The sequence below is a fragment of the Amblyomma americanum genome, chromosome 6, assembly GCF_052857255.1.
Source record: "Amblyomma americanum isolate KBUSLIRL-KWMA chromosome 6, ASM5285725v1, whole genome shotgun sequence".
NCBI classification, from domain to species: domain Eukaryota; kingdom Metazoa; phylum Arthropoda; class Arachnida; order Ixodida; family Ixodidae; genus Amblyomma; species Amblyomma americanum.
Window position 1 is genome coordinate 1,086,992 of NC_135502.1, and position 21,874 is coordinate 1,108,865.

The 21,874-nt window shown below is 48.8% G+C and overlaps 1 protein-coding gene across 1 annotated transcript in view; it reads right to left on the bottom strand.

The window, feature by feature from the left end:
* Positions 1-19,439, bottom strand: part of LOC144136180 (uncharacterized) — a 66,178-nt gene extending 46,739 nt beyond the window's left edge. Inside the window, exons 1-2 of the mRNA XM_077668249.1 lie at positions 19,153-19,439; positions 904-1,889 (exon numbers count right to left, since the gene is read on the bottom strand). Coding sequence (XP_077524375.1) covers positions 904-1,889; positions 19,153-19,178 — 1,012 coding nt within the window. The 5' untranslated portion in view covers positions 19,179-19,439. The remainder of the gene's footprint in view (positions 1-903; positions 1,890-19,152) is intronic.
* Between the last annotated feature and the right edge of the window lie 2,435 nt (positions 19,440-21,874).

The window sequence follows — 21,874 nt, forward strand, 5'->3', positions numbered from 1 at the left end:
TTTGATTCGTCAAGGCAACTGTAGTCAAGACCCTTTTCCCGAGCATCTCACCCCAGAAGAGCCGAGCACCAGGCCGGGGGAAATCTTGTACCCATTAGAAAAGCAGTGGGTACTCGGCGGTTCTGGGGATCGAACCCAGCACTTCCCGAATGCGAGGCGGATGCTCCACCAGAAGGCCACGCTTCAGTCCTGGACGAGGTGCAGCGTCTTCTCTTCGCGCATGCCCTTGCGGCTTCCTGTGATTCTCTTGATCATCTGCGAGATCCGGTTCTTGGCGGAAGTTAGGCTTTCGGTGCGGTGGGAGGCTTTCAGGTTGCTCTTGACCCCGAAACCTGGTCTTGTTGCTCTCTGTAATCTTATGGCCCTCTAGATAGAGGTCCTTGAGGCCGGGGGACTTGTACATACCTCGTGGCACACCCTGATCACCTCGGACTTTTCGACCGCGCAGCGCATACATATCGCTCGCGGCAGTAAATTTCCCGACGGCCGTCGCGGCCTCCTTAAGGGTCGCCTCATTTTTGCGCGAGGGAGACCTTGGTGGCTCTGAGCGTGGTGTCGTCGGCATACAAGGCATAACCCAGGTACGAGATCTTCTGCAGCTATTTTGGTCAGTGCTAGCATAACAATGTTAAAGAGGATCGGGGAGACTATCGCCCCTTGCGGCGTTCCCTTTCGAGAAAGTTGGAAACCTAAATACGTAGAATTAGCCGCACTAAGAGACCCACATGCCAAACCGGTGCGGCGTGTTGTTCTGATAAGGTCTGTAGTTACACGTGCGCGTATAGGTATAAAATGGCGTCAGTACAGAGAAAGGTTACCGTTCCTGTCTCTTGAGCATGACACGTGACGGTCGTCTACGTGCTTTTTAAAAGCGCCCCGGTGGGGAGCAGAACGGCAACTCACCTGTGAGGCTGAGGTCGAACGATGATGCGTCGATGGTGGCCAAATCCTGCAGCGTCCTCCACGTGAGCGTGACAAGCTTGTTCTGTGACAGGTCCACAGTCATAAGGTTGGGTGTGCCCAGGAACATCTTGGTAGGTAGCACGCGCAGGCGATTGTACGACAAGTACAGGATCCCGAGCCGCGGCAAACCGGCGAACGCCAGCGGGTCCACTTCCACGATGGTGTTGTACTTGAGGTCCAGTTCTTCCAACATGGGCGTTCCACTGAAGACACGAGCACCGAGTCGTCGTAACTTGTTACGAAACAAGTCCAGACGGGTAAGCTGGTCGAGTCCTTTGAACGTTGCCTCGGTGAGGGTCTCTATGACGTTGTCGCTGACGTCCAATTCACGAAGATTCCTCAGGTGACTGAAGGCCATGTCTGCTAGTGACGCGATCTGGTTCTTCTCCAAGTACAGATGTGTTAGAGACGGCAGTTCCGTGAGCACGCCATGAGCCAGTGACGTGAGCTTGTTGTCGGCCAGTTCCAACTTGCGGAGGAGCGGTAGCTGAGATATGGACTCCTTCTCCAAGAAGGTGATCTCGTTGGAGTCGAGTGACAGCACGGCCAGTTTGCTGAGGTTGTAGAATGTGCGCTTAGCCAGCGTGCCCAGGTTGACTTGATAAAACTTGAGCTTTTCGAGGTTGGGCATGGTGCTCAGCGTGGACGTGGGCACAAAGTCCATCTTATGCGTGCCTGAAGCGTAAGTGGTGAAGCTCAAAGACTCGACGGACGCCTTGGCCTCGAAGATCTTCACAAAGGCGTCGTCCGCTGTGAACGGCGCTGTGACGAAACACTGCACGTCCGTGGGTTCCTCGCCTTCGTCAACGTTGCAGCGGCAGTACATGGGTTGGTAAGTGGAGTCGCACAGTTCCGGCGGGGCATGCCCCGAGACCTCAGACACTGGTCCGGAGAAGAAGGTTGAAAACACCAAGGCGAGTGAGTACCTGCGAGTAGAAAACAGACATAGAAATACGACCGACTCTTTTTCTAGCATAAATTGTTTTTAGCTCCTGTCGTCGGTGCACCCCGGATGGCCTCCGCGACAGAACGAACACGGAGGCGAACGCATGCGTCAACAGCGTCTTACTATAGGGGCGAAGCTATACGCACTGTCCTGCAGCCCGAGAGGCGCACGCGCAGTCCTCGCGACGTGCGAGCGAACGTGTGCGGAGCCAACTTTCGGCGTGGAACTCGGCTGTAAACAGTGAGGGAATTGCACTTAGTAGCCTGAGCGACGCTAGTTGTGTTTGGCCGAGACGAGACCGTACCATGCTCAGTCTTTAGAATGTGCTACGCCGGAACTGAAAAACATTTCGTGCTTACGAAGGGAACGTTTTTTATTTTGTTATTAGGTGGCTAGGTGAGCGGGCTGGTATGGGGAGAGACTGTATGTGTGACCAACTAGCCCATCAGTTCGTCATGAAAGAACACAGAAGCTGAAAAAAAATTCGCCAGAGACACTTGAGACTGCTTACGTTTCCTGACTGAGTGCAGAGTGGCTGAGAATGAAACGCGGACATATTTTCTGTCTAATAAGGCTTTTGAGTCACAGACGTTATTGTCATGTGGTGGTATACGAGCGTTCTGAAATGAGCTCGTTATTGGGCTGACTTGTGCCACAAAGGCGGAGGCGAAAGTGACAAGCGTGCTCGGCTGCTCTCGGCCACACGCTCAAGTTAAAGGTGGCAGTGCACCTTCGATACAAGACGCGAAGGCACCTGCGACAATCCCGAGCAACCCAGAAGCCCTTGCGCGTGGCTGTGATCACCTGGACGCTTTTCGCGTAAGAACAAACATTGTGGAAGTAAGCGGTCACACGATCCTAAAGGAGGTATAGCTTGCAACAGTGAAGCAGCAAGGCAGTATAAAGATTACTATTGTAGATTCGGCCTTCGTAAAAGCACTAGTCAGTTCACTTTTAACCCAAGATTATATAGCAAAAAACACCTTTTATACTCATAAAAAAGCGTAAAGTATAAGCTGGCGACAGATTAAAGTTGCAGTTAACAAAACGCTTGTCGAAACAGGCGATGACTAAGCCGGTGATAGGCGCTTAGACAAAGAACTGTGTAGCTTACTTTTTCATCGCGTGAAAGTTTAGCGTGCTTGCACGTTGCGTGATGTATTAGGTCAGATCAATAGTCAGTCTGAGAAGGAAAGTTTAGTCCAGAACTCATCCGGAGACCAATATGGCTGAACGGATTATCAGCGATGATTTAACGGCGGCAGAGTTGTGTAGTTTTCGTAACACTGAATATTTTACTGTGCGGAGATATTGAATTCAGATATTTGCATTTTTGCGAACATGACAATTATTGCGTGAATGATTTCTGCAGGTCCCGGACGTCGTGAAAATACGTCCTGTAGGCAGCATTTAATTTACTCTGGAAGACAGGAACACTGCAGAAAACGAAGGGTAATGTAAAGAAACAGACGGACAAGCGCTGAAATCGCAGCTATTTTTATATTCAGAATTGCACGCTTAAATACCATATGGCAGCGCTGGCATGCTGTCATCGTAAAAAGATATAAATGTAGCATATCTCAAATCGCGCAATCTTGTACAAGATTGTACCTATGCCCAAAAATAACTATCTCACGTTTACTCAACGCCGCGGATTCGTTGCTCACACGCATGTCTGCCTAGTGGTAGATACTGAATGCCTGCATTAATTCCCGCACAAGCTGATCTTTGTGATTATTGTCCAGATAAGGAGACTACTCGCAGGCTCTGCAACGTGCCACCACATCTGGCCAAGACCGTCCAACGACTGATATCATGTTCCGACCAGCTCTCATACAGGCAGCTTCCTGTTTGGCCCACGTATGCAGGAGCCACAGCAGAGCGGAATTCGATATACCACTCCAACCTTGCGCTGCATGTATATGGTGCGTTGTGACGCACATTGCATTCTTGCGTGCTTGAGTCATTATCGCTTTTCAAAGAAGCAGGGATCTTGCCCACTTTGTTTGGACCGGGAAATACTACCTTGGTACCGAATTTACCCGCCACTAACTTCCATCTGTGCGACAGATTGTGGACATAGGACACTGCTGGCATTTTCTTTTTTTTTTGGTTTCTGGGCTGCCGTTTTCAGCCTATTTCTCCTGCTCTGACTTCATTCGTTGAGGCAGCCTGTTACAGGTAGATATGAGAACATTTTCAGCGTATCCTGCTGCTCTACATCGATCCCATTGTATCCTGAAGCTTTGGTTATGTCCACGAAGACAGGCCTTCTTATGCTGCTCCAAGGCAAGCCATGGTTGTATCGATATATACCGTATACCCCAGGGAAAGAGTTGGATTGGACTTTGGGACCATTGATGGGCTTCCCAAATAGTCGTCTATGATGTGCGCTCAAATTACCCCATCGGCCTGGTCGATGTGGCCAGACGACAAAGCGTAACCTGCTACATATCGATGAGCCAGTGACCCCGTTTTTTACCAGCTTCGAGTGATTGGAGCCATAATCAAGCAAATGTTTTCCAGATCTTGGTGTAACTGCACAAGCTTCAGAATACGATGGGATCGATGTAGAGGAGCAGGATACGCTGAAAATGTTCTGGTATCTAACCTGTAACAGGCTGCTTCAACGAATGAAGTCAGAGCAGGAGAAAGAGGCTGAAAACGGCAGCCCAGAAACCAAAAAAAAGAAAATGCCAGCAGTGTCCTATGTCCACAAGCTGTCGCACAGGTGGAAGGAGGTGGCGGATAAATTCGGTACCAAGGTAGTATTTCCCGGTCCAAACAAAGTGGGCAAGATCCCTGCTTCTTTGAAAAGCGATAAAGATAATGACTCAAGCACGCAAGAATGCAATGTGCGTCACAACGCACCATATACATGCAGCGCAAGGTTGGAGTGGTATATCGAATTCCGCTCTGCTGTGGCTCCTGCATACGTGGGCCAAACAGGAAGCTGCCTGTATGAGAGCTGGTCGGAACATGATATCAGTCGTTGGATGGCTCAACTGCTTCAGATTTGGTGCAACGTTTTAGAACCTACGAGTGCACTCCTCATCTGGACTACACAGTTGTGCTGTATGACTACAAATATCAAGAGATGCCGCAGTGGAGGGCTTCGGAATAATTTCGACCACCTGGGGATCTTTAACGTGCACTGGCATCGCACAGCACACGGGCGCCTTAGCGCTTTGCTTCCATAAAAACGAAGCCACCGCGGTTGGGTTCGAACCCGGGAACTCCGGATAAGTATCCGAGCGCCCTAACCACTGAGCCACCGCGTCGGGTGAACATTTTGCTAAGGATGTGTAAATTGGGGAAGTTTCCGGTTAACAGCTTCCGCCAGTAAACTGCTTCTTGTTGATTCAATTTGCTGTGGGGAGGAGGATACTTTAGTCCCGTCCCTCTGTAATAATTTAGAATGTCGGAGTACGTCGGGATTACCGTCAAGAAGTCCTCCGGGTCTTCGTTCAAGAGAGCTCGGTTAGTGTACTCGCGAGCGACTCTATCGACATTTTGGTTGCCTTCTGTCTCGGTGTGCACATTCGACCCTCGCCGAAGTGCACTACCAAAATCGAACTGTCCCTAGCGAGCGGACCCATCTCAGAACACGCGGAGATCAGAGTACTGGGTCTCTTTATCAATAAACACCGCCGTGTCGACATAACACAGGCCAAATTTCGCAAGGTGGGGGACCAGGTGGGCCGCATGATCAGCCGGGTTTCCAATAACCGCGGGTGGTTACGTGCAAAGATGCCTTGCGGTTGGCGCACGCATTCGTAACCAGTCGAGTCTTGTACTCGACTCTTTACCTCCATCTTCGCAAATGTGACGAGAAAGCCCTTGAGGTGGTTCTCCGTAAGACTTACAAGCGTGCTCTCGACCTCCCGGTCACCACGTCCAACCAGCGCCTCCTGGGCCTGGGGATGGTCAACACCTTCATGGAGCTCCGAGAAGCACACTTGACAAACCACTACACAAGACTCTCAAAGACGCCGTCGGGTCACCGCCTGCTTGCCCGACTTCACATCCACTTTAAGAGCGTACGTTGTTGGGCTAGTCGGTCAATCATAGTAAATACAAGGAGGGGGGTACTGCGCACAAAAAGACAAGGACAAGAAGATAACACAACAGGCATAGTATCACAGTTGAAACATGACAGTTTGAAGGAGCAACACAAAAGAAAGGGCCCACGGTAGAAGAAACATAGTTTAAGAGCGTACGTTGTTGGGCTAGTCGGTCAATCATAGTAAATACAAAGAGGGGGGTACTGCGCACAAAAAGACAAGGACAAGAAGATAACACAACAGGCGCAGTCACAGTTGAAACATGACAGTTTGAAGGAGCAACACAAAAGAAAGGGCCCACGGTAGAAGAAACATAGTTTAAGAGCGTACGTTGTTGGGCTAGTCGGTCAATCATAGTAAATACAAGGAGGGGGGTACTGCGCACAAAAAGACAAGGACAAGAAGATAACACAACAGGCGCAGTCACAGTTGAAACATGACAGTTTGAAGGAGCAACACAAAAGAAAGGGCCCACGGTAGAAGAAACATAGTTTAAGAGCGTACGTTGTTGGGCTAGTCGGTCAATCATAGTAAATACAAGGAGGGGGGTACTGCGCACAAAAAGACAAGGACAAGAAGATAACACAACAGGCGCACTAACCATCCAGCACTAACGGAAGAGCGCGTGCGCATCCCCGAAATCTGGAGATACGCCCTGCACGTACGCCCTCTTCCGGCCAACATGACACGAGACGACCGTAGTGGCCGGCGCCTCGCGCGGGCGGAAGCCTTGGCACGCTACTATGGAAACAAACACTGAGTATTTTACGTGGACGCCACCGGCCCACATCATGGGGGTTGGCACACAGCCGCAGTCGTCCACCAAAACACCGCAGTGAACAGCCTTAAGTTCAAAGCTCAAGACATTACTCATGCGGAAGAGGTGGCAATCGCGCTCGCCGCCGCCGATCAGGACTCGCGGGTCATCGTTACCGACTCGCGGGGGGCCTGCAGGAACATCGGAAGGGGCTCTATTCCCTATTTGGCGTACCAAATTCTTCAACATGGTAATTATCTCGGGGCTCCCGCGTCCCGCACAATAGTATGGACTCCCGCGCACACGGGTCTCGAGGGCAACGAAGGCCGAAGCCGCTGCCCGCGCGCTCACTCTCCGGGCATCACCCTCGCCTCCCCCCGATGCGGACTCCGACCCTAATCCGGCTTTTGCCTTCAGGGAAATCATCCAGTATTACCAATCCGGCCACGAAATCTTTCCTAAGCCCTGCAAGGGCCTCACGAAGGCGGAGGAACACTTACTCCTTCGCCTTTATACTAAAACACTTCTGTGCCCGGCAGTAATCAAACATTTCGACCGTGTGCACAGGGGAGTGCCCGCACTGCAGGGAAAAGACTTCGGACATTTAGCACATGGTGTGGGCAATGCAATCAACTTCGCATCTTCCCCCTATCCCCAACCCTGTCCGGGAGGACTGGAAGGCGGCCCTGCTCGGCTGCTCTGACCTGGCGAGCCAAAAGGCCCTGGTCGGGCGCACCCGAGCAGCAGCTGCCGCCAATGGCTGCTGTAATGAGCAACCCACCTATCATTTGTATAAGGAACGGACCCTTAAGGACCGCTCCACTAGCTCCCTGTATATATGTTGAAAATAAAGTTTTTCAGTCAGTCAGTCGGTGTGTCCTAGTATACAGAAAATGGTGTGTCTAATGGGATCTTTGGGTAGGCCTGCGCGGAGGAGGATTTGGAGCGCTTTATTACCTATTATGCCGTTAATGTAGTCACGGCATGCCTCTTTCGAATCTGTGCGAATTGTTAAGGACTTATTCGCGCGATAACCCTAAGCGGCCGCTAGAGCAGCAGCCATTTCCTCTCCCTCGGTTACCGTGCAGTCCCGTGCCGACGCGCAAGTGATCTCCTTATAGTCTGAGCCTATTACTGTCGCGACGACTCTTTGCTCCGTTGTTCCCCGTCTCCGGGGGTACATCGCGGCGTCCGTGTAGACGGTGTTCGCCTTGACTGCCAAGTATTTTTCTACATATTTCGCTCGGGCGTTTCGCCTAGCTGCGTGTAAATTTGGACCCATACTTTTGGAGAGCGAGCCTATTTTGATGGTGCTGCGGAAATTATCAGGCAGACTCGCTGTTCTCTGCTCTGCTCTTAGTGTTGCTTGATGCCCCAGTCTTATGAGGAGCGCTCTGCCAGTGGTCGTCTACTGGAGCCTGTCTCGTTGTGACACTAGTTGCGCTTCTTTGAGTTCCTCGAACGAGTTGTGAAGTCCGAGGGCCAGCAGCTTCTCCGTGAGCTTACAAGACAGCCTGCAAGACAGCCCTCCACCTACCAGCCACCACATCAACTTGTGCTGGAAATCAGAGGCGCTTCATATCTATGAAGAAGCACACGGGGTGAGCAAGGCATCCGTGGCATTGACTAAGCGTGAGAGAGGTCTCTGCGGCAAAATACAAGCCTGCAGAAGTTTCAGAAAGGTAGATTTGGGATATGATACTTTTATTTCTTCCTAATGTTCACATGAGCGTGTCAGCGCGACGATGTGGTACTTTAATAAGCACTTCGGAATAAAAAAGGCGGTTTAAGTTTCGCGCTTGCCTGTCTCTTTCCTTACCTTTTCCTTCATTTTTTTTTGTTCTGTTCCACTCTTCCGGTATGCATTACCAACTCGTCCCCTACGCTATGTCGCTACGGGTAGTTCATTCCTGAAGTATAATCTTAAGATTTCTCCAAGTGCCACTCGCTCATAATTGCAGAAAGGCGCTCGAATTGCAGCGAGGTGAGAGGGAGAAATAATGGGACCGTCTCTTCAGCGGAGAAGAGCCGCTCCCTCTCACCGGGCAACACATATCGACTCAGCGGCTCGGGTGACCTTGTTTCCGAAGCAGCGCCACTGATCGATCCCCAAGGGCCACCGTGGCGCCTCCCATTCAGTCCTTGTGCTTTATGCAGCGCAGTTGTCCTGCTCGGCTCGCAGCTCGTATTCAGAACGGTGAGGAGGACTACGCATGGAGCGAACAGTAAAGTGCTCCGGGAGATATGAGAGAATTTGAATGCGTGGCGTATCGAGTACTTGCGCATCTGCTTTGGGCTTGTGCACAACGAGGGAGGGCATACGGGTAAGCCTCAGTGGAAGGTGTACACAAACAGACGGAGGCGCCGCTGTGTAAAAGGTCTTGGATACGGGGAACAGCAAGACGGCAAGACCTACGAAGAAGAAGAAACGGAGTATGCTAGATAAAATACGCACGCAGAAATGTTGTAAAAATGATAGAGAGAGAGACATCACATAAAATAAAGCAGGAAAGTTAAGCAGGGTTTGGTTAAGAAGTGAGTTGGGAAGGAGGAGAGAGCGAGTGCAGAAGAAGAGTTTTGAAGGCTTGAGAAGTCTATTATCATAGATTTAGTCCTCAACACAATATATATATATATATATATATATATATATATATATATATATATATATATATATATATATATATATATATATATATATATATAGCGTTGATCATCGACGAGGTCGTAGTTCCGAGGCATCCAAAATAGTTGGGTGCGCCGCCGACTTAGTGCTGTGTTCAAGCGAAAGTGTCTTGGCAGTGAGGAAGGCCAGGCCCTGTTCCTTGCCCCGCCTCCCCCGTCGATTAAACAAAAAATGCATCTAATGTGCGGTAGAAATAAGACGACGCAGGCCACTTTGAAGCTGAGCGCAAGTGGAGAACCATTTATTCTTTTTAAGCGTAATATTACACGAAACACAAGCGTCGAGCGTGTCGCAAAAAGGGCCTTCAGTGCAGCTTTCCCGAAGAAGTAACTACAGAAGGAGGGTGAAAAATAAGAAAGTGAAGAGGAAGTAAACAAAACTTGTGACAGGCGCCTCTTTACAACAACTGCACACCATAAAGAAAAACAAAGGAAAACATTGGTGTGACGACAAGTGTGCTAGGCGCCGCATGTTTAGTAGGCGCCGTGCGTGCCAAGCGTGCGTCCTCGAGGTCAGCGCTTAATCGCCGCGTTACGCTTGGCCACGAACGGGTAGCGCGTGCTGGCAGGGTTTGTGGTTGGAAACACAAGAGACGGGTCCCGACACAACGATCTTCGACAGACTGAAGGCGTCAGAAGTTCAGCCTAGCAGCAACTTAGCCAGTAACCGACGCACACTAAACGCCAACACGGCAGTAATCTGCCCCCTCATTGAGTGCGCAAGAGGAGGGCTGAGTCCCCCTTTTACTCCTAATTCTTTTTAGAGTGTAGCTAGCTACATACGAGCGAAGTGAAGCTCGAGTTTCCACTGAGATTGAATTTGACAGGAGTGGCATCGCGAAATTAATCACTGTTGTAGTGACGTCGCAGATGACATCAATAGTGGCGCTTCCTGCGTAAAAACAAACGGCTTCAATGAACACGCGCTTCGCACGAAAATTACTTATGAACTGATGTCATAGCAGCGAACATGATCTGGAAGCCCTGGTCTCCAAAGTCTGAAGTAATGGGATGATAGTTGTGGTTGTTCTGGTGGTAACAGTTGTGCAGAAGGTGAACGATGTATGATAATGCTTTTGCTGTCTTTCAAGGAGACTAAATTATAACCGAACGTACTTGGTTTGCTTTCTTTAATTCTCAGAGGCGGGAGATGAATGCACTTGAAAAATAAAAAAAGTGTGTGTGTGTGTGTGGGGGGGGGGGGGGGGGTGGAATTGGCGGATTGAAACGTTCATGAAAGCGTTTTGAAATTTTAGCCATTCTTGAGGTGCTAAATTGAAGTCTTACCTATTTGAGGCACATACTTTGACAAGTTGGTACATCTTAAAGACTTCAGAGAAAAAACAGCGCAGAAACATAGGGCGAAGAAAGAATATGACGGCACAACGCGCTGACTATCAACTCGTTATCAACCCGAGGTATGGGAGTGACTTTTCGCTTCTTTTCAAGGGCATGAATTTCTCCTTACCGCACGCTGCGATAAAGAACGTCGCCAGCGAAGGCACTGACGGTTTTGGGGACGTTCGCTTCCAGAACACGTGTGCAGTGAGCGTGGACAAGTTTCTGGCCATGGCCATGGCTTGGTTTATGGGGGTTTAACGTCCCAAAGCGACTCAGGCTATGAGGGACGCCGTAGTGGAGGGCTCCGAAAATTTCGGCCACCTGGGGCTCCTTAACGTGCACTGACATCGCACAGTGCACGGGCCTCTAGAATTTTGCCTCCATAGAAATTCCACTGTCACGGCCGGGTCGAACCCGCGTCTTTCGGGTCAGGAGCCGAGTGCCATAACCACTGAGCCACCGCGGCGGAATGACCATGCTACCTTCGCTCCTTGAAAGTGGAATTAAGCAATGGAGCACTATGTGCAGAAAGAAGGCATATGCATGTTTGGCACCCATCCTGAGTGATTTTCTGTTGGCACGGCATGACCGACAACTGAAAGATACCTTCTGGCATAAGGTGTCGTCAAAGCTTTCCGCCGCTATGTTGACGACTTCCCGGTCCTGTCTGAGTGCGAATAAGGAGACACGGATGGACGAGCACCGCCCATGTGTTTGAAACAGTCATGAAAGACTTTGAGTGACAAAGGACCTGCCTTCAAACAAGACGTTGCGCTTTCTGGATGTGGAGCGTACGCTCGCAACGCACCACGTGTGCTGGAAGTATGCTCCACGATCAAAAGAGAAATTCCTCTCGTACTCCCCTCAAAGCTCGTAAAGCGTGGGATAGCAAAGGCGGCGCTCAAGAATGCGCTTGGCAGGTCATGTCCTCCTGAGGTGGTTGCAAGCGCGCCGTCCAGGTAGAAAGACTACTAGATGCAGGTTTCCCTAGCATTGTGCTCTTGATCCCTAACCGTCTAAGACAGCAGTCATACCGTATACGTTCACTAACTGTCACTTCGAATCAAGAAATGTGCGGAGCGCGCTGGCATTCGAGTGGTTTTTCCTGCAACGAACAAGCTCAGTGCCTTGTGTCGGCGGGTCAACAATGACGAACCATTACAAGGCACATGTGACACGACGCGTCAAAATCGCTACACGGACCGCCAGTGCTGTCTGGTGTACCATTATCGTGTGGGAGAACGTGCGCCGGGCAGACGGGTCGCTCTCTCAATACTCGACTAAGTGAGCACGCCAGACTGCAAACAACAGGCGCAGACAGCAATCTAGACGTGCATTGCGAGGAATGCCCACCAAAAAACTGCACTCCTCTCTTGGACAGCACGCGCGCCCTAAAGAAATACAGAACGAAGAAAGTCAGGCAAATCTCCGCAGCAATCGTAATTCAGCTGGGAGGCCAGAGAGAGAGAAACAAACTTTATTTGGTCCATTAAGGGTTTAGCGTTCGGTCTTCGTCTGCATCGCTGCAGACTCTTGACCTTCAAAGCAGGGTTGGGCCCCTAGTCCAGGGCTCCACTGAGTCGCGCTGCTTCGCTTGCGTGCTGCACCATTGCCCTTTGGGCGGCGAGCTCGCAGCTGGTGAGCCGGCTCTCCCACTGCTCCGCACTCGGGGTTTTGTGTTGGTGGAACGTGTAGTTTCGCTTACACTCCCAGGTTATATGGTAAAGCGTGGGGTTGGCCCGCACCACGGGCATGTGTTCCTATACTGTGTAGGATACATCTTGCTAAGTATATGTAGGTTAACGAATGTTCCCGTTTGCAGCCTCCGCCAACTAGCTGCTTCTTGTTGTGTGATGCCCTTATGTGACGGGGAGTATCTAATTCTCCTGCCTCTTTGGTAGTCTAGGCATTCTGAAAATCCGATCTCCACGGTGAAGTGCTGTCCCAGGGCGTATGGCCGCTCGGCTCGGTACGTGATCTCTCGAGCCAAGTTGTCTGCCCTTTCGTTTCCTCCTATTCCCGTGTGTGCCGGAACCCAGATTAATTTGTGGGTTGCTGTTTTTCTGAGGTGTACTGCTTCGCGGAGGACAGCTAAGGCAGCCCTGCAGATTCTACCTTTAGAGTTGCGTCAGCGAGCCATCTGTTAGACTGCTTGAGACGGAAGTAAGTTATCAGTCTGACGGCTGCAAATCACCTGCAATGATTGCACCTTTCCGTATCGGGGTTATTTACAATGTTTGTGCATGTTTACATGTTTTTCATGTTTTTCCAGCGATATATTTCGCTTCCGGCGGAATAAAAAAAAAAGGAGTTGATAGTCAGCGCGTCGTGCCGTCGTGTTATCCAAGAGATGGCAAGCGTAGCAGGGGGCGGCAAACGCTTAGATGTGCGGATGATATTAAGTAGTTTGCGGCTGTACCGTAACCGCTGCTGGCAAAGGAAATGGTTAATTGGACAGATATGGGAGAGGCAGTGGGTGTAGTCAGGCTGATAATGATGATGATGACGACCTGTACGTGCAGGATATTCTGCGGTCAGGGATGGTGTTCTGTGGAGACATTGAGGTTCATCCTGGACCGAATGCTCAAGAACTGTTACATTTTCTGGATCGTCACAAGTGCATGCAGGAAAGGCTGAACGCAATCGAGTGGAAGCTCTAGCATGTTGACGAATCACCAGCAATTGTTTGGTTTGATGGAGTTCAACGTCCCACAGCGACTCAGGCTACGAGGGACGCCGTAGTGAAGAGCTCCGGAAACTTTGGCAACCGGGGGTTCTTTAACGTGTACTGACATCGCACAGTACATGGACGTCTAGAATTTCGCTCCCATCGAAATGCAAGTGCCGCGGCCGGCATCGAACCCGCGTCTTTCGGTTTAGCAGCCGAGCGCCATAAGCACTGAGCCACCGCGGCGGCCAGCAGCAATCGTGGAGGAGGTAGGCACGGGGATCACTGATATGGAAAAAAAATTAGCTGTGGTTTGAATTGTGGTTAACCCTGGTGAGAAGCGAAAGCTTCCTTTGCATGGCTACGTTCACGAACGCCACACACACTGCCGAACGGATTGCCTGTAAAGCGTTGATGAAATGCCGGATGGGGCAGTTGCCACTTGCCACGGTGGGCAGATTGTGTTGACGTCAGTAGGTCGCATGATCTGCCACGTGACTGCACTGACGTTGCCCTCTTGAAAAGCTAGCTAAAGCCTTGGAAATAAATTAGTTGACATCGCAGACAGAAGTAGGAGAAGTAACCTTATTGTGTTTCGCATTACTGAGCGCACAGATGAAACGTCTTCATCACATATAGAAGATGTGGTTTATGACTTGTTCAAAAACACACTCGGCCTGCATGTATCCTCTGTAGAAAGGATACACAGAATTCGCACAAAGAACCCAGAGAAACTGCAGTCAATAACTCTTAAACTTGTTCATCATCGAGAAATGTGTCAAAACTGCTTTACGACAGAAAAGAAAGGAAAATATCCGTTGCGGAAGACTTTTTAGCAGCCACAAGAAAAGTCAGAAAATGTTTCTCAGAGAATACGGCTGACATTAGAAACAAGAAGGAAAGGTCAAGCTGCTCTACGACAAAATTAGAATTAATTACAAAGAAATGTTTCAATGGGACCGCACCGAAGTGAAAGTGGTGCCTGTCGTACGTTCACTCGCGTCTGACAACCCACCGTGACCCGAGACTCGTGTCAGTCAACAGTGCATTTTTTTGTCTCAACATGAATGCACGTAGTATAGTTAACAATACAGAATATCTGTAAAGTATCATAATGGTCCATAGCCCACCCATAATAATTATTACAGAGACTTGGTTGCATCGAGAGATCAGTGATGTCGCAATCACTCCGGCAGGTTACGGAATTCACCGTAAGGACAAAGATTCCCACGTGGTGGGATAACCGTACGTTTTAAAGAGTATACTTAAGTGTATCGACACTGTCTGACCCTGTTGGATTGGAGTGCCTTGTTGTGAGGTTGGTTCTCGAAGGTTTTCACCTTCTGAATGGTGCATTTTATCGCCTTACAAACAGCAGCCTTGCATCTTTGAAAGTCTGAATGAATTTCTATGCGGATATAGGAACCAATCCTGCAGGATTTTGTTGACAGGTGATTTTAACGTTTCAGACGTTGATTGGACTAATGAGTTCCCAAACGCGTGCTCTCGTGTGCCTGAGCTCTTTTTTGACATGATCCGACTACACAATTTAACCCAGTTAGTGAAGCTAAGCACTCGTGTTCATGTTGGAAGTATGTCAACCTTGGATCTATTCCTCGTGAATAGTTTTTGAAAAATTTTCGGACCACAAAATGGTGTCGTTTACTACGTGTCTGTTGATAGGTTATGGCTGCACTGTATAAAATGCCTCATTCCACAGAAAAGGTCGTAAAACGTAAACCAAATGGCCCGTGCAGGACGTAAAGTCGAAATAGCAAGCAAACAATATCGACAACGCCATTCCCCGGCAGGCGCCCACCGGTTATATGAACTGCGTCTGCATCTGAAAAATTCCATAAAAAAGTAAGGACTACTATCAAAGCCTGCGTTTAAAAGAATTCCTTGCTGCGTCCCCGGAAAAATTTTGGCATCACTTATCGCCAAAGAAGCAGTCTATTCCAACTTTCCCGATAAACAGCACTCCTGTACAGGACGGAAAAGAAATAGCTGATTGTTTAGACCTTTATTTCTGTTGTTTTCACCACAGATGATGACGTCACTCCTCAATTCAACGATTTTGACGAAGTTCCTCTAATAAGTGATGTATCTATGAGCGAAGAGGGTGAACTAGCACTTCTGCTTAGTCTAGATGTCAGAGAAGGCGTTCCCACACCCTTTTTTTTACCGTTATGCTGGATGGTGCTCAAAGTACTTATGTTTGATATTTGAAAAATCAGCCACGTGCAAAACTTCCGAACGATTGGAAACATGCGAAAATCAGCCCAGCACCAAGAACAGACGACCGCCTTCTTGTTTCCTCTTACAGGCCTGTTTCCTTGCTATGCGCATGCGTAAATACACTTGAGCACATTATGTTCGCGTATATTTCCAGTTTTGCTGAACAGAGGAGCATTATTGATGGTTGACAGCACGGCTTTCGTCGTAAACATATTCCAGAGTCACGCGACTGCGGGAAACTGTCCATGATCTGGCAGCATCATTGAATAGGGGCAGCCAAGTAGACATTTCTGGATTTCCAGAAGGCTTTTGATCGTGTGTGCGACCACATACTGCTTTTGAAACTAAAACCTGTAGTTAAAAATGATTATCTGCTCGCATGGCTAGCTGCATACCAATCATTAAGGCGTAAAGCAGTATCTACTGATGGAATCAGTTCGGCCTCTGCCTCTGTACAATCCGCCCTTCCACAGGGTTCCGACATGGGACAATCACTTTTCCTACTCTTTATAAATGACACAGCATCCGATATACGAGTTAAAATAACCTGTTCGCAGATGATTGCATACTTTATCATGAGATAATCAGCCACGACGATCAAGAGCTATTAAATATGTCTGCGTAAAATTCAGGCCTGACGTGCAACTTGCCAAATGTGTACTTTATGAAAAAAACAGTAGCCATGATCTGGCCGCGCAAAGTTAATCCTTTGAAGTTTAACTCCGCGATCGATAATAATGCCTTATCTCAGGTTACGAATTACAAGTACTCAGGAGTCATAATTACATCAGACTTGAAATGGAACGACCACATAACGTTTACTGTAAACAGAGCAATGAAGCAACTTGGATGTTTAAGGAGAACCCTTGGCAAATTAATCCACGACAGAAATCGGACTACTTGGATACAAGTCTTTCATTAGACATATTTTAGAATATGATGCAGTTGTATGGGACCCACACACAAAGATCAATATTACCAAACTTCATAATATTCAGCGTGAATGTGTCAGGTTTATAATTCTCAGAGCTGGGAAACATCCCCATCAGTCCTTTTGCAGATGACCAATGTAGAGACCCTGCAGGTAAGACGATACCACTAAATAATAAAACGGTTCTTCTTGATTTATCATAATCAACTCGGAATAAACAAAAATTCTTATTTCCAGTCTGTTACCCGGCGACACACCCGATCTTTCACCTTAAAAAAAAAAAAATAGCTGCGGTTCAACTACTCCTGAACCTGGTTAGAGAGCCAAAGCTGTGGTGTATATATTGGTGGACATCCGAAACTCGCCTTAAGGGGTTTGACCTCTGGCTCACTTGGAAGATCAAAACCGCAAGCACCGCGAAAGCGTTACGAGGTACCGTTGTGAAGCTTTCACTTCAGAAGCGGGCGATTTTTCTTGTAGGACAACAGTATTTAAAGCGTCATTTTTTCCCGCCAACAGTTCCCACTTAGAATGGCCTACCTGCAAGTGTGGTTGAGTGTTCAACCGTCTCATATTTTTTTAGTGCGTTCCGTAACGCACTTGTAGTGCTTCACATTGCCTTTACCTAATGCTTATATTTATGTTTTTGCTTTGCACGTGTTGTACATGTTATTTTCACGCCTTCCTTTGTTTGACTGAATGCACATTTTATTACTGTACACTTTCTTGCTCTGTACCACCCACTCCGGCTTAAGGCCTCACATCCAGGCTGGCAGTACGCAATAAATGCCGAATAAAAGGATAAACAAAACCGCTAGCGCGCGGCTGTCCTTGTTTGTGACGCAAGATGCATACAAATTTGCATGGAATGACTGCAACCACTTGCAACTTCTTGTAGGCTATTAGAAATTGTTGTAGGTGATTCCCGTGTGTTATCTGGAAAGTTCTTCGTCAGCTTTAAACTGAGCGCCGCGGTGATGCCATTCGTAAGCGCTCCGTTTACTTTCGCTTCCGCTTGAATGTGCCGCACGGTGAATGCTGACATATTCACAACGTATCTTCAGACATGGTAGCTGCGCGAAACACACACAAGACAGGGCACGGGACGAGCGCAAACTTACAACTGATTTTATTCAGAGGACACAGCATATATATTTGAAGGAAAAACAATGCACTTTGAGCATGCGCAGCGAAAGGGTACAGCATGTACGTACAGAGTCACGATTCAATCGCACGTTATGGAAGCCTATTTCATAAAGAAAAGAGGAGATGCACGTATCTGTGATTCTTCGGTTGTACTGTTCTATTAGTTAGGTAGCCTACCTCGATAAGACGATGTAAGTTCTGGTCTTGGTTGAGGTTTATTTTCCTTCAAAAATGAAAGAGGGAACTGCGACAAAAGGCGGTAAAGCTTGGTGTGATACTGATTATCACATGCTGTGCCCTTTCGCTGCGCATGCTCATGGTGCATTCTTTTTCCTTCAAATATATGCTGTGTCCGTTGAATAAAGTCAGTTGTAAGTTAGCGCTCGTTCCGTACCCTGTCTTGTGTGTGCTTCGCGAAGGCTACCATGTCTGAAATATTGAACCAACTAGCCCGACAACACGTTCTACTTAGTCATACTTCACAACAGAGTTGGATGTTATTTTGCAGTGCCAAAGCCGCCGAATTTTACGCCCCTCTAAGCTCCTCATTCCCGTATCATGCAAAAGGTTACACCACGCTAAGTACGACTTACCTGTGTTTTCCACTTTATTTATCTGTGATCATATATCATGCTAAATGTAGAAGAACCACCTAGGTTTTAGAGCGAGAGCTCCACTCGATGCACCGACCCCGGCTAACACCATCTGGCCTGTCCGCTGTGTGAAATTGACCTTCAGCCTAGACAAGGTCAAAATGTGCTTAGATAAAAAAATAGAAATAAATTCATGACTGGCAGTGGAGCCCGTGAACAGATCAGCGAGCGACACTGCGCCAGACCAGTGGACCATCGCCACAGCCGAACATGCCTATTGTTAAACTGACCTCGCGCCGTGCACTGCAGGGCGTCACCTGCTCCGTCCGGCGGCACTGCCCACTCGTCATCTACGTAGCACACGTCAATGCTTTCGCACTGATTCCCCAGAAGTAAATTAGGCCCACACCCATAATTTGGATCAAAATCGCTGCTGCAGCCATAATTAACCATGCCCGACACGATGGCGACCTCCAAATTTGGCCCGGATCATAGCTAAAATGCCATCGCTCGTTCTTTGGGTACAACACGGCCTAACTTTTTTGGCTTTAAATTAGGGTTCGCCCAAGGTTTATTATTTCTCTACGTGCGGTCCAATTTTCTAAAGGCTGTTCGCAGTTGAAGCTAATAGTTTCGACACATGAGCTGAGTCTTCTACTGCACTCTGCCTTGCCTCGAAAATGAACGGGCAGCCTAAGAGTACGCGGGTTAAAGGACAGACCACGCAATATTTGGCCGTCAGCATCAGGGTGGCTTAACCCAGTTTGCAAATAGGCCAGCTGCTAGACTGATTACGCGCGACAGCAGATCTCTCGCTCACCCAAGAGAGTGCCTCGGTCGAGTCATGATGCGGCAGCGTGTGTCGGCCACGAACTCTCCTCAAACGTCCAGCCTAACCATGCCGGGAGACGACCACACGGGTCTGACGATTTCTCTGCCACTGTGGCTCAATGCTGGACGCGCGCAGGTGGATCCACCGGGAGAGAGAGGGTGCCGGACGATCAAGGCCCGCGAACGGAAGGGGGCGTGGTGGCCGCACGCTGCACTGCGCGGCGGCGAGCGACGCTGCTACCCGAGCGTCTCCCTCGCGCGTAGGGCGCCGACTGCGCGCGATGCCCGCTCGCTGCGGATGAGCGCTGCTCCGGCAGAGGGGCGGGGCGGTCCTTCCTCCTCTTGCCTTCCACCTCGCTTCATACGCGACCTGCCCTGCGGGTGGCGTGCAGAGTGGGCTGGGTGAATTGAAATGCACGATGAATTATTGTACGCGACGGCGTATATAGCTCGTTCGGTCGAAAAGCCGTCGGCGTCGTCGTTGTTGCCGGCACCGCGCGTCGGAAATATTCGGGGGCTGCTTAAAAATCGGAGGGCACGCACGCTCAATGAATAATAAAAAAAAAAACCTGAGTATAGGCTGGGAATCAAACCAGGGATTTTGGCGTTCGAGACGGGAACGCTAGCGCTCCGCCACGACGGCTATTTTTTTTTTTTTAATGCATGCATGCAGTGCTGAAAAGTGTAACCATGCTTACGCCACAAAACACCAGGCTCGACGTTTGAATAGGAATAAAGGCGCGTTTAGTGAATACACGGGTTTATTTGTAACAAATCTTCGAGATCTCCACTGAGGCGTACATGAGTAATTATGAGCATGTAAATTACATATGTCGGAATTAAGCGAGTACCATGCGTTTCTGGTATATTTCCTCCGTGCTTGGCGTGCAGTCGTAGCGCAATCGTGTGGCGCTGGCCCAGCAGATGGCCGCGTGTAGGCGACCTTTCTGCGTCGTTGTAGTGCCGTTCGTTTCGGAACAAGTGCGATGGAACCGCAGCCGTCTACGAGTGCCAGTGTGGGGCAACGTCTGTGTTGTTCTCAGAGGCCTCCTAGAGACACCGAGTGATTTGTCCAACGGGCGAGGCGATGCCGCTCCGTGGACTCTCTGGCAGCGCTGCGGCACGCTGTGGCGTTCCACTCTTAAAGGCGAAGCTTAAGCGTCCTGCAATTCTTTTAACATAAATAATGCGAAAAACAAACTTTCGGATTTTTAATAATTTACAACCATTCCAAGATTATATCATGAAGATGTTTATCGTTCTTCATGTACGCTATTAATATGCGGAATGACTTTTTTTTTGATTCGCCTGTACAGATTTAAGATTTAAGAACCTTGAGAGGTACGTCGGTGTAGTCTGTGCATGTGGATTGTGGAAAGGGAACATCATGAATGTGATATATAGCTCAACTAACAGCGAATGAATTAAGCAAAATTACTAATCGGCTTTTTAATTTTTAGGGCGCAGTATTATATCCCGAAATGAAAGCCGTCAACATCGAAGGCGAGCAAAGTTTTTAAATTTTATGAATCGGCATAGTTCGAAATATCGAGCGTGAAAAATGATCTTTTGAAAGCTCTTTGAGTTTGACTTACTACACTGCACATTTATAAAATGGCGTCGCTGAGCGCGATAGCGTCGCTGATATAAATTTAGACTTTTCTACATCATAAAATTCGCAATCTTCGTCTACTAGCGACGCCATTTTTTCAATGCAGAATGTGACAAAGCAAACTTAACGAGCTTTCAGAGACGAGTCTATAAACTTCAATATTTTGAACCACAATACAGGATTCACAGAATTTAAAAACTGTGCTCGCCTTCCATGTGGTTTACCTGCAATTTCGCTATGTAATTTTGGGCCTTAAAACAAATTCAAGACGTTGATTAATTAGCTTCACTTAATTAATCGTGTAATAATTTATCCATATCACGTACGTAATGTCCCTATTGCTGTAGAATCCACATGTAAAATCCGCAGGAGTATATGAAGATGCACCCTGCATGCTGCTTCTCTTAGCATCAGTCCGTCAGGGCGGGATGTGCATTCAAACATCGTCCGCCACTGGGCAACAGCAGCGGTGGCCTCTTTTCACACAATCGCCAGCGGATCTGCGGCAAAAGTTGTCTACCACCAGTCATCACTCGATCATCTCAGTTTCACCAACGGCCCGTTCTCGGAACCCCTTGATATCCTCTTTCTTTTCTTTCCTATGTAGTCTGTACAAACTGTAGATGACACACTCATGCAATTGCAACCGCACCCTGTAAGCCTTCGGTGGATTCCTTGCCATATGGGGACTGGCAATGGGTTCGCAAATCAGCCCCCGAAATTTCTCACCGTGGGCGCCAGCGATTCTACCGTCAAACCCACAGACGGTGGACGACCGGGTGGTCATCAAGAAGGACATCGAGCTACACTACTCACATACGAGTATGTGATCACTTCTAACTAAGCCGCATCCGTCCCTCACATGCTGAGAAACTTGCGTATACCGCACAATTCAACTCCAGTTACTCTTGACCCTCGCTAGGCCACACCAGTGCAAACTCACGCAGCAGCCCTAACTTCCCTTCCTCCTACGCCGAAATGGAGCACTGTTTCTTCTCTTGCACCGTCGCTTCTTACATCACAATCCCCTACCTACTACCTGGCTGGCGGACCCCAAAGCTATCGATATTCTAGGCGTTGTTACGAACGGTGACAGCCC